Source organism: Bombina bombina, chromosome 7 (assembly GCF_027579735.1).
Source record: "Bombina bombina isolate aBomBom1 chromosome 7, aBomBom1.pri, whole genome shotgun sequence".
Classification (NCBI taxonomy): Eukaryota; Metazoa; Chordata; class Amphibia; order Anura; family Bombinatoridae; genus Bombina; species Bombina bombina.
The window spans coordinates 372,435,614-372,448,290 of NC_069505.1; the positions used below are offsets into that span (position 1 = coordinate 372,435,614).

Consider the following 12,677-nt stretch of genomic DNA (forward strand, 5'->3'; position numbering starts at 1 on the left):
TTTTAGAATTAAGAGCATAATAAGGAACTGCTTTGTATTGCTGAACATTGGCAAAAACCCCTCATATGGGACACTATCATATGTTATTGTGAATAAACATACATAAGGGGATATAACAGCTATTGACTTGTTTACTGATTTACACCACAGGGAAAGGCAACAGCTACTGAATAGGACTGAAAAGAAATTATAAGACCCAGCTCTCAGCAGTCAAACTTATAGGACTTACAGAGGGTTACAAAAGTCTTTATTACATAATTTGTATTCTCCCAATCTATCTAAAATGGCGTCAAGAAAGCTGAACAGAGCCGATAAGGGTTCCAAAACAACAAACATGCCAAGCAATAAGATGAATACATTTTTTCAAAAATTACAAGCAACACCCTCCGCAGAGGGAGAGGATTCTCAGCAACTACAGGGAGACGGCCCAGATACCCCGCCTCAACAAAGAGACTCCCCTATAACTAGGGCTGATCTGAAAGAATTGCCCACTAGAACAGATCTAACCAACTTTTTCCAACAAGTCAATCAAGTGCTGAAAGACGGCCTCTCTGGAATAAAGAAAGAGGTGGCGGAGTTGGGGGGGAGAGTAGCATATCTGGAGGAACAAGACGAAGAAACCACCTCCACTCTTGATCTTCTTACAAGGAAAATCGACACACAAGAATCGCAGATAGAATTTCTCAACTCTAAATTGGAAGATTTAGATAATAGAGGGAGAAGGCAAAACTTGAGAATAAGAGGTATACAAGAGAAAATATCTTCAGACGAGTTACCAAATTTTCTACAAAAAGTTTTTAAACACCTGATTGGCGACCAAGAAATAGAAGATATCCTACTGGATAGAGCTCACAGAGCTCTGAGACCACCCCCGAGAAGTGGAGAACCCCCAAGAGATGTTATTCTCCGATTTCATAAGTACACGGATAAAGAAAGAATTATGTCAATGACGAGAAAGCATCAATCCTTCCAAATAGATGGGCAAAAATTACAATTTTACGCTGACCTTAGCCCCATCACACTTCAAACCACTTAAAAGAAAAAGGCTTGAACTATAGATGGGGATTCCCGCTCAGCATCAAAGTAATGAAAAATAACAGATTAATCACATACAGATCACCCAATGATCTGGAACAATTTTGTAGATCTCTGGACATTCCTCCTCCCTCGCTCCCCCCTCTGGATGCACCAGGAAGTACCATCCAAAAAGAGGATAACACTCACCCACAACCTCAGAGACCCCATTGGAGTAAGGTGCCCCAGAAAAGATCTAGAGCCGCTTCCACAGCACAAAATACGCCAAGCTCAGAACCAGATAACGGCTGAGAGAAATATTTAGCTACAACATGGCTCAATCACCAGAAGTGTTCTGAAATTCCTTTTTTTTTATTATTAAGAGCAAAGAAGAGTTTCCCCTGAAATGGACTGACGGATGGGAATCCACTCTTACCATTTATAATTTCAATACTTGGTGACACCTTGATGGCTTATATTTATGTCTTAATAAGTTATGTCTTGCTAAGTTAATTTTTCTTTTCACAGCATCCCATTGAATATGAACATTCTAAATAATATGTTGGACTTGTCTAAAAATAATGTTTTGATATATATGAGCGTTACCCTACGGGTACAATTCAGCCTTCTGGTTGAATTATTACCCCAACGACTCTCTCCATAGGGATAGAGTCTAGTTACGGGATTTTTAATCCCTTGTTGAATACTGTTAATATGTTATTTAAGTTACTTGTTTTTGTCTTAACCGAATCTCTAAAGCTTTTTTTTGTCTCTCAATACCTAAGGACTTCTTTATCAGCTCCTAACATACCTACCGACCTGACATCATCCCTTCCATCCTTGAATGAGGACAGATCCAGCAGGGTAAGACTGGGACGCACTCACATGTACTACCACTTTCAGAGCCAGGGAAAGGGTAAGCGCAACTATAACTCATAGGGATAATGGGAGCTGCACATAGAGAAATCACTTTAATTTCCCAAAATTGTAGGGGCCTCAACTCTCCCACAAAATGCTCTATAGCTCTTAACAGCTTTAAAAGGGAAGGGGCGAATATAATATTTGTACAGCAGACATACTTCCTGAAGGATAGAGAACCCACATTCAAATCCAAAGATTTTCCAGTCTCCTTTCTCCATTCCCATAAGAAAAAGACTAACGGAGTGGGGATCCTGTTCGGCAGGCACACCCCCTTCCAATTAATAGAGAAATATACAGATAGGGAGGGTAGATTTATGGTTTTGATAGGTACATTGTTCAACAGAACGGTCACACTGGCGATTGTCTACTCCCCCAATACAGGTCAAGCCCAATTTATAAAATGGCTTGGTAACAAACTCTTAGAAATCCAGAAAGGGACTTTCATTCTGGGAGGGAACCTTAATGTCGCATTGTTCCCAGCCATGGACTGCTCACAGGGCCACAGTTCAGTAACCAAAGGTTCTAGACAATTGATTAATAATACATTAAGAAAACTCACACTTCTAGACACTTGGCGATATAAACATCCAACCACACGCAACTATTCTTTCTACTCTAACCAAGCGAGGTCTTATTCTAGAATCGATTACTTGCTCCTAGAGCATAAACACCTATCCTTACTCAGAGATGCTAACATACAGACAGTCGCGTGGTCGGACCACGCCTCTGTCTCAATTAATTTAGAATGGCCCTCAGCCCCAATTTTACCCTTCTTGTGGAGGATGGACGAGGCGCGATTACATGACCCCATTTTATTACAACAAACAAGTAGAAATATCACTGATTACTTTCAGACAAATTTGGGATCCTCATGTGAGAAACCGTCGGTGTGGCTAGCACATAAAGCCATTGTAAGGGGACAATTATTGAAAGATAAAGCCCATTATAAACGCAAATCAAACGCCTACCTCTTACAACTAACACAAAAACTACAAACAGCAGAATTAGCACACAAACATAACCCTCTGGATGGAGGCCTTCTAAAAACTCTCACCGACGCCAAAGAACTCCTGAAAGATTTTCTGAACAAGGAAGCTTGTAGAAAAGCTCTATATTTGAAAAAAATATATTATCGGGGGGGGAATAAAGCGGGAGCCTTGTTAGCGAGGGCATTAAAAAGCAAATCTCTGAATAACTATATTCTTAGTGTGACAGATAGAGGAGGGACAGAAATAACAGACACCAAACTAATAGCACAAACGTTTAAAGAATATTATAGAGATCTGTATAACCTCCCCACACACAATTATTCATCCCAAAACGAGACTCTGGAGGGGTATCTCCAGAACACCGACCTAAATCAAATTCAGGCAGCTGACAGAGATAAGTTGGAAGGGCCAATCACCTTAGAAGAAGTCATAGACGCTATAGATAATTTACCAGCCAATAAAAGTCCGGGACCCGACGGATTTTCTAACTCATATTATAAACAATTTAAAGAACAATTAGCACCTCATTTATTAGCTCTTTTTAACCATATAGACGACTCTGGCCATCTCCCTAAAAAAATTTTTGAAGCCCATATTACGGTAATTCCCAAGCCGGGGAAATCCCCTAAACTAACAAGTAATTATAGACCTATTTCTTTATTGAACTCAGACCTAAAAATTTATACTAAGATTCTAGCAAACCGACTAAACATAATTCTACCTCAAATTATCCACACGGATCAGTCAGGTTTTGTCCCAGGGAGGGAGGCGAGAGACAACACCATTAGGGCCCTCCAGCTGATCGAACACGCCAAAGTCACCAACACAGAAATTTTAATTTTATCAACAGATGCCGAAAAGGCATTTGACCGCCTTGATTGGAACTTTTTACTTGCCACATTGAGTAAGATAGGGCTAGGAGAAAAAATGATCAAGAGAATAAAATGTCTGTACCACTCCCCCACAGCAAAAGTTAGAGTTAATGGCACGGTCTCAGATCCATTTAATATAAACAATGGGAAAAGACAAGGCTGTCCTCTGTCCTCTGCCCACTTTAATCCCCCAAATACATGGGATTAAAGTGGGCCCCCTAGAATTTAAATTATCTATGTATGCCGATGATGTCCTTTTTACCTTGACCTCCCCAGAGACATCAGTACCAGAGGTTATACAAGAACTGAAACAGTTCGGCGACTTTTCCAAATTTTTAGTCAACGCTCAGAAATCAGAGATATTAAATATCTCCCTTTCAAAAATAAAATTTAAAACTTTGTTAAAACACTGCCCATTTAAGCATCAACTCAAGGCAATCAAATACTTGGGAATATATCTGACTCCATGTCCTAGGGCCTTATTGCAATTGAACTTTACCAATCTTCTCACTGCCATAACACAAGATTTGCAGAAATGGAAAGATCGCCCTTTTTCTTGGTGGGGAAGACTGCAAATCCTTAAAATGAATATACTGCCCAGAGTATTGTACGCCATCCAAGCAGTTCCTATAGCACTACCACACACCTTATTAGATCAAACTCAAAGGGTTCTGAATCAATTCGTCTGGGGTTCAACTAAACCACGCATTAAAAAGAAGACAATGTATAGGGCAGTCCGAGAGAGGGGGTTGGGTTTGCCGAACATAGATACTTACTATCAAGCCACTAGCATACAGAGAATAATAGACTGGCATAGAAATAGAGACAGGAAGGCGTGGATACCGATGGACTCCCACATTTTACACACACCTCACCCCAGGGCACTATGCTGGATAGCGAAACAGAATAGACCACCTTGGTTAAAACAGTAGTCGTTACTTTCACACGTCTTTGACGTCTGGGATAAGATAGTTAGAAAGCACCCACAAATTTCCACTTTGAGTTCCCCCATGTGCCCTATATCTCCAAACGAATTGACTGGGGGTATTAGATTCAACAAAGCAAATTCAAACATGTGGGAAATGGGATTTACAGTTCCGCTTTTCTCTTTGACTAGGGATGGCAAATTAAAACAGAAACATGAATTGAAAGACATACTAGGAGGAGCCTTTACTAATTGGTTAAAATACAATCAAATACATCACCTCGTACAAACCCACCCACAAAAAGATTCTCTGCTCAGAAAACTAACTCCATTCGAATTGGTTTGCTCGTTAAACCTTCCAGCCCACCACACATTGTCTATGGCCAAAAAGCTATTAACTAACGCACAAAAAGGAGCTTTGCCCGACTATGCAGATCATTGGCATAAAGATCTAGGTAAAAGATTAACAGACACGGAGTGGGAACATATTTTTCACAGTATTAGAAAGTACTCCTGTTCCACGAAGTATTTAGAGACCAATTTTAAGTTATTGACTAGATGGTATCTCACTCCCTCCAGATTGAAGAGTATTTTCCCCCTTTCCTCTGAGCTTTGCTGGCAGGGGTGTGGGATGAAGGGAACTTTATTACACATATGGTGGGAATGCCCTATTATAAAGCCCTTCTGGGAAAAAATTCAAGAAACCATTAATGCAATACTAGGCGTAGACACTCATTACATTTTAGTACCCGAAGTCGCATTACTGAATCTCCCACCACCTTGCAAATGCAGACTCAGAGGTAGACTGATTCAATTTACACTAAACACAGCAAGACTACTGGTAGCTAGAAAATGGAAATCTCAATCATGTCCTTCATTTGGGGAATGATGTACTTTGATGAAAGACACCCTATGAATATGGTTATTTCAAAAATAACAACTTAACTTTCTTCCTGGAACTTAAGTTTATATGGGAGGACATGCAACATAAACCGCCCCTTAACAGCAGGGCCTTTTCCAGAGACTCGAGTGTGACGTAAGAAAGATAAGGAATGGTTCATATTCAGTGTTGTGACACAGCAATCAATGCACTCCCCCTATACCCAGGCCTCTCGACATATTGACGATAACACTGACATGGGACTGACTTATTATACAAACAGCAGGTTGGAGAGCAGAGAGTCCTGCAGGTATACAGTGCTATAAAGATAAGAGATTCAGTATTTTGGTTAAGTTTGTAGATAGTTTGTTTAGGTTATAATGTAAGTCAATCTTCTCCCGAATTCCAAATCAAGGCAGTATAATGGCATAATTTTACATTGTTCACAACAGTCAGAGGGAGGATGGAGTATATTGGTTTTTATACCAGAATTGTACTTGTACTGCTTCATGCTATTTGTTGTGCCTAAAAATTCAATAAAGATTGATATATAAAAAAAAATATATATATATATATATATATATATATATATATATATAAAATCAAATTACAGAAAAGCTTGATCATTACACCCATGTGTTTGAGGTGCCTCCTGCTACAGTGTTACACCCATTGCATTGTGCACATGAGCAAAGAAGCTGCTGTAAGTATACAAAAAAAAACTCATGTCAGGGGGTACCAACCTGTAAATCTAAAAATATATGTAAATACAGAAAGTATATAAAGAGATAGCAGTGGATTAAAGTGAAAATCTGTTGGCTCTTTTCAGCCGTTATCAATAGTTATCACAATGCAAGATACCGACAGGTATGAGTGGTGAACTATATTGTGAAGGGATCATGATTAGTGTAGTTTAAAAACTAGAATTGTCAATAAAAAAGTATGGTTTGTGAAACTACAATGGCACTTAGGTAATATAAAGCTGAAGTCTTTATCTGAGAGAATAGTAAGATTGTATGTGCGGTCTAAAATAAAGCAAGTGAATTTCCTGACTAACCATTGAGGTTGTGCAAACTATATATATTGAAGTAGAAAAAAGGGTTTGGTGGTAGAGATTTAAAATAAACATAACAAGTGCAGCTCGTTGAAGAGACAATTTGGTGGCTCTTAAAAGAGCCTTTGGGTGAGTGAATATTAGGGTGTGCGGTGGGTCTAAGCTCTCTCCCCGCGGATCCTGCGGGCCAGCTGGATGTTCTTGGGCATGATGGTGACTCTCTTGGCGTGGATAGCACACAAGTTGGTGTCTTCGAATAGCCCCACTAGATAAGCCTCGCTGGCCTCCTGCAGCGCCATGACCGCAGAGCTCTGGAAGCGCAGATCGGTCTTGAAGTCCTGGGCGATCTCACGGACCAGGCGCTGGAAGGGCAGCTTGCGGATGAGGAGCTTGGTGGATTTCTGATAGCGTCGGATCTCCCTGAGAGCCACTGTCCCGGGCCGATAGCGATGAGGCTTCTTGACTCCGCCGGTGGCTGGGGTGCTCTTTCTGGCAGCCTTGGTGGCCAACTGCTGGCGGGGAGCCTTCCCTCCAGTAGATTTGCGGGCGGTCTGCTTGGTACGGGCCATAGTGACTACTGAACTCTACTAGTCTGTTACTATATAATGTACTAGGGGAGCCAGAGAGGCTTTATATATAGCGTGCAGAGCACCCTGATTGACTGCAGTTTTTACTACCTTCCAAACGAATGGCTATTGCGACTGTTTGGATATATATTAAAAAGTCCGCCCTTTCAACATAGTAATTATACCAAGTCTGATATTTAAGTAGCAGATATTTAGCGATAGAACCATACATATTCTCATAAAACCCACAGAGCACATCTGTTCCCCCTCAGCTGCTAGTTATGTGCAATAAGCACCGAGCGTTATATCCAGTGGCGGCTGGTGAATTATGAAGATGGAGGTGCACTTGGCCCTGCCCCTAGCCACACCCCTTGAAATAAAGCCCTGCCCCTCTGATGGCTATATATATACAGACACACAAACACACATATATATATACACAAACACACTAGTCCCACTTTTATTTAAAACAAAATTAAAGGGAACTTGTCATACATATTTCTAGTGTGTGTGTGTGTACTCATCTTTATAGTCTGAGGTCTGGGATGGGGGAGTAAATCACAGGAGGAAGGGGATGCAGTAGGCACTGAGGGGCATTTAGTGGGTTAACCATCCACAGTGCAAAGTGATGCTTCATTTTTATTTGTTCAAACATGACAAACATAATGTATTTGTTTAATTATCAAATGATTTAACATTCATAACACCATACAATCACTGTTTTTTGTACATTGGCTGGTATGGAAAAAGTAATAAGCCTACAGAGGGATACACACATGCCCAGGAGAAAAATAGGCCACCCAGGCACACTCTGCCCACCACCCATGCCTGCAGCCTGCTCCAGAGTCCATACATATACATACAGCTGAGATCCATTACCCTAGTTATAAGCATATATACATTATTACTGCAGCATATGAAGTTGGCTAGCAAGGTACCATATGGCATGAAGAAATACCTTTTTAAGTCTCATCATCACTATAAAGAAAATTAAGTCACTCAAATTTGATAGGGAAACAACCTTTAGTAATCAGGTAGGAATGTGGTTAAAATACATCACAGCTAAACAATACTGATTAACTAGACCCTCATTTAAAACCAGCGATTTCATTACACAGACTACTACAGATATTATTGCTCAAAGTTTATATAAGAAATGTCAGCTTGTGACACAGAGAAGCTTCAGTCTCCTGCTTAACCTCCTCCCCTCCTTACATGCCTAGACCATATTGTGAGCATAATTTAACCCCCTGGCTGTCAAAAAGAGCTGCAGTGCAATGTATTAGAATGTACTGAAATTCTCTATGATAGCCAAGGGGTTAAATAATGCTCTGCATCTTTTTTTCCTTCTTTTTTTTTAAAGAATGCTGGATTAGAAAATAGAAAAAAAAAGCTGGTATTGCTAGAATAAGTAGTGTGTGCACTGTTTTCATGACCCTGCATGGGTGTTTAATAAATCTCTAACTTTCAGCTGTCACAAACTGAAACTTACGGGTCATTTTTAATCGCATGTGAGGAAGATCTCCAGCACTCACTTACTAGGCTGCTTCTAGTGTATGGAGGAGGGGGGCAGCACTTTAATCTTTTCACTGGAAGTTTATTGCCTGCTGCTCTCCGTGTTTAATTTCTCCCGGTCTTACTCTCTGACAGAGATGTGTGATTTACGCACACAACTCAGTCAGCTTAGGTCATTCCCCCTCAGTGTAGCACAGAAAAAGATCAAGCTGTGCTACACCGGAGGGATGTGAAAAGTGATTTATTTTTTTATTTTATTTTAACAGTGCTCTCTCACGGTGTCTTGCAGCTTAGTTTTCCAGGAGTCCAGCACTGTTGAAATATAATTAAAAAAAAATCACATTCCACATCCCTCCTGTTACAGAAGTTCTGAGTTGCGCTGCTTGCAATACACAGAGAGGGCTTTGAGGGAACATTGGAAATGAGGCATCATTATTACCTAGAAAGTCCGCTGGTGTTGGCTCTAAGAATGGCAGCTACTGCCTGCATTATGGTAACAGTCCAAATACCTTATGGGACTGCAGAGGGATATAGAACAAGCCAGGGCCGTCTTGGCTACAAAAGAAAGGACACTTGCAGCGATGCGATGCCTGTGTAGTGGGTGGGGCTAGCTAAGGTAACCAACTGCTATCTTGAGGCAGGCACGGAGGGATATGCATCGTCAAGCTCTCAGTATAGCTCCTCTCCGCTCAACAGCTATCTCCACAATGAGATTTTCGTCCCGTTGAGGGGGAGGAGCCTCGTGGGCTGTGGCCATGACGTATGGGGCGTGGTGCACTGGTGCAGCGTATCAGACAGAGGCAGAGCACTGGCTGAAGTCCCACTCGCACAGTTCAGCTTGTGTGATGAAGCCTCTATAGGAAATGGATTTGAGCTGGGAGGGACGCCTGCAGTGAATACAATAGATCACTGTGACAGGCATAGGGCTTTCTACCGCATGTGCGGTCTGGATTAAAAAAAAAAAAATTACATATACTGTACAATTTTTTTTTTTTATTTTTTTTTTAAAAGTCTGGATTTAAATTTTTGGGGTTAAAAATAAAATATAATTTTTCCAATAGGGGGCTATTTGAAAAATTATATTTTATTCAGCAAAATGGGGGTTCACGTGCGCAAGTGCACAAATGGAGGAGCCTCCACTGTAAGGAACATGCACTCTGTATGTACTGTGCCTCCAAGGAGCATTCTGTCACTAACTGTCCATCTCTAAAAAGACAAAGATATGGTGAGTCAATTTGTACTTCACATAATATTACACTGTCTAACCATAATCCAACATACTTACTAGTTGCTGTCTCATTACAGTGGGAAAAACAGCGACTAAACCTTGAGGCCATTGTGGACTCTGGCACTTATGCCAATTATATAGATAACTCAATAGTTAAAAATAATAAAATACCGCTTGTTGTGAAAAAGTATCCTGTTTCTGTACTTTTGATTGATGGCAACAGTCTCTCTACTGGCCCCATCACACATCAAACAATCCCTATACTTGTTAATATTCACAGTAATCATCAAGAGTATATCTCCTTTGATGTCATCACCTCTCCTATATTCCCACTTATACTAGGCCTACACTGGTTAAGACAACACCAACCTATGGTACATTGGAAACAAAACAGTATAGAATTTACCTCACCTTATTGTAACTCAACTTGTTTACTATCTCAATTAATACTCCACATCAATCAAGATAATGGTATAATTCCCCATCAGTATCAAGATTTCTCATTAGTCTTTGATAAAATAGAGGCAGAATCTTTACCCCCTCACAGGGAATACGACTGCCCTATAAAGCTTATACCAGGGTCAGACATTCCATATGGGCATATCTTCCCTTTATCACAAACAGAATTAGTAAGATTAAAAGAATACATTAACAAAAACCTCAGGAAGGGATTCATAAGACCTTCCACCTCCCCTGCTGGTGCAGGCATATTCTTTGTCACCAACAAAGACAAAACCATCAGGCCTATCGTGGATTTCCGTGAGCTCAATAAGCGCACTGTGAAAGATCGTTATCCTCTGCCACTCATCCCTGAACTTATAGAAAGATTGAATTGGTCATCTATTTTTACCAAACTTGACCTCAGAGGTGCTTACAATCTTATCCGTATGCGTTCAGGGGATGAGTGGTTGATGGCGTTCCGTACTAGGTACGGACTTTTTGAGTACACGGTAATGCCATTTGGGCTATGTAATGCCCCTGCAACGTTTCAATGTTATAGCAATGATATCTTTAGAGACCTATTAGACACCTTTATAGTGATATATCTTGATGATATTCTCATACTCTCTAATACGTTGACTGAACATATTAAACACGTAAGAACAGTTTTATCATGTCTGCAAGCACATAAACTCTATGTTAAGGCTGAAAAATGTATTTTTCATAGTAATGACATAACTTTCCTGGGGTATCACATTTCATCAAAGGGAATCCAGATGGAAGACACTAACGTTAAAGTAATAGAGGAATGGCCCATACCTCATAATAAGAAACATGTACAGAAATTCCTAGGATTTTTCGAATTTCTATCGAAAATTCATCAAAGGGTTTTCCCACATTACCAAACCCCTGACCAATCTTACCAAAAGTAACACACGCTTTGTTTGGAACCCCTCGGCCAATGATGCCTTTAATTATCTAAAAAAGGCATTTATCACAGCTCCCATTCTTGCTTATCCTGATCCGCAGCTCCAGTACACCCTTGAAGTAGATGCATCTGAGTATGCATTGGGGGCTGTGCTTTCACAAAGATCCAAAACCACCAATAAATTGCATCCAATAGCATTTTATTCCCGTGTTCTGTCACCTTCCGAACTTAACTACCATTTAGGGGAAAAAGAATTGCTTGCCATGAAGAGTGCCCTAGTTAATTGGAGACATCTATTGGAGGGGACCATTGAACCAATCATTATATACACTGATCACAGAAATTTGCAGTATCTTAAAACCAACCGTACACTCACATCTAGACAGGTCCGATGGAGTCTGTTCTTTTCAAGGTTTAATTACATCATTACCTATAGGTCAGCCTCCCTGAACACAAAAGCAGATATCCTATCTAGATTACCTCCAAAACCTTCCTTGTTACCACACACAGGCACTCTTGTTCCCCCAGAATGTACAATAGGCAGTATTGTAGATTTCACCAAACAATTAAAGAGTAAACAAGCGATCAATACATCAAAAAACACATATAATCTGTCTCTTCATCATGATGGAATATTTTACTATCGAGACAGGGTATATGTCCCCCCAAAATTGAGACTTCACATACTTGAACAGGTACATGACTCCAAACTCTCTGGACACCCAGGAGTCAACAAGACCCATAGACTACTTAAACAATTGTATTAGTGGCCAGGAATGTTATATGATGTTCAAAAACACATATCAACTTGCAAAACTTGCACCATATGTAAAATAGACAGAAAACATCCTCCAGGATATTTACTCTCTCTTCCAATACCCAAAAGGCCATGGAGTGAGATTGCCATAGATTTTATTGTTGAATTACCCAAATCTGGTGGAAACAATACAATCATGGTCATAGTTGATCTTTTTACGAAAATGTCACATTTCGTCCCTTTCCATAAGCTTCCTACTAGCATGGAAACGGTGACATTGTTGCTTGAGAATGTAATCAAATTACACGGTATACCCTCATCCATCACAACTGACAGAGGGACACAATTTACCTCTTGCCTCTGGAAACAACTATGTAACTCCCTAGATATAGATCAACCCTTATCATCTGCCTTCCACCCCCAGACCAATGGGCAGACTGAGCGTACCAACCAGTGGTTGGAGGAATACATCCGTTGTTTTTCTACCCAACAGCAGGATAACTGGAATCAATTACTCCCTATAGCTGAATTTGCGCATAACAATACATATCACACCTCTATCAAAGATACGCCGTTTCATGCCTACT

At 40.4% G+C, this 12,677-nt stretch overlaps 1 protein-coding gene across 1 annotated transcript; it reads right to left on the minus strand.

The window, feature by feature from the left end:
- Window positions 1–6,813: 6,813 nt before the first annotated feature.
- LOC128666467 (histone H3-like) lies at window positions 6,814–7,227 on the minus strand. The gene has a single exon (XM_053721083.1). The coding sequence runs from the start codon at window positions 7,222–7,224 to the stop codon at window positions 6,814–6,816; it is 411 nt and encodes a 136-aa protein (XP_053577058.1). The 5' UTR covers window positions 7,225–7,227.
- Window positions 7,228–12,677: the final 5,450 nt, after the last annotated feature.

Coding starts and splice junctions, on each gene's coding strand:
- LOC128666467 (XM_053721083.1), bottom strand. CDS start 7,224: ATGGCCCGTACCAAGCAGACCGCCCGCAAATCTACTGGAGGGAAGGCT.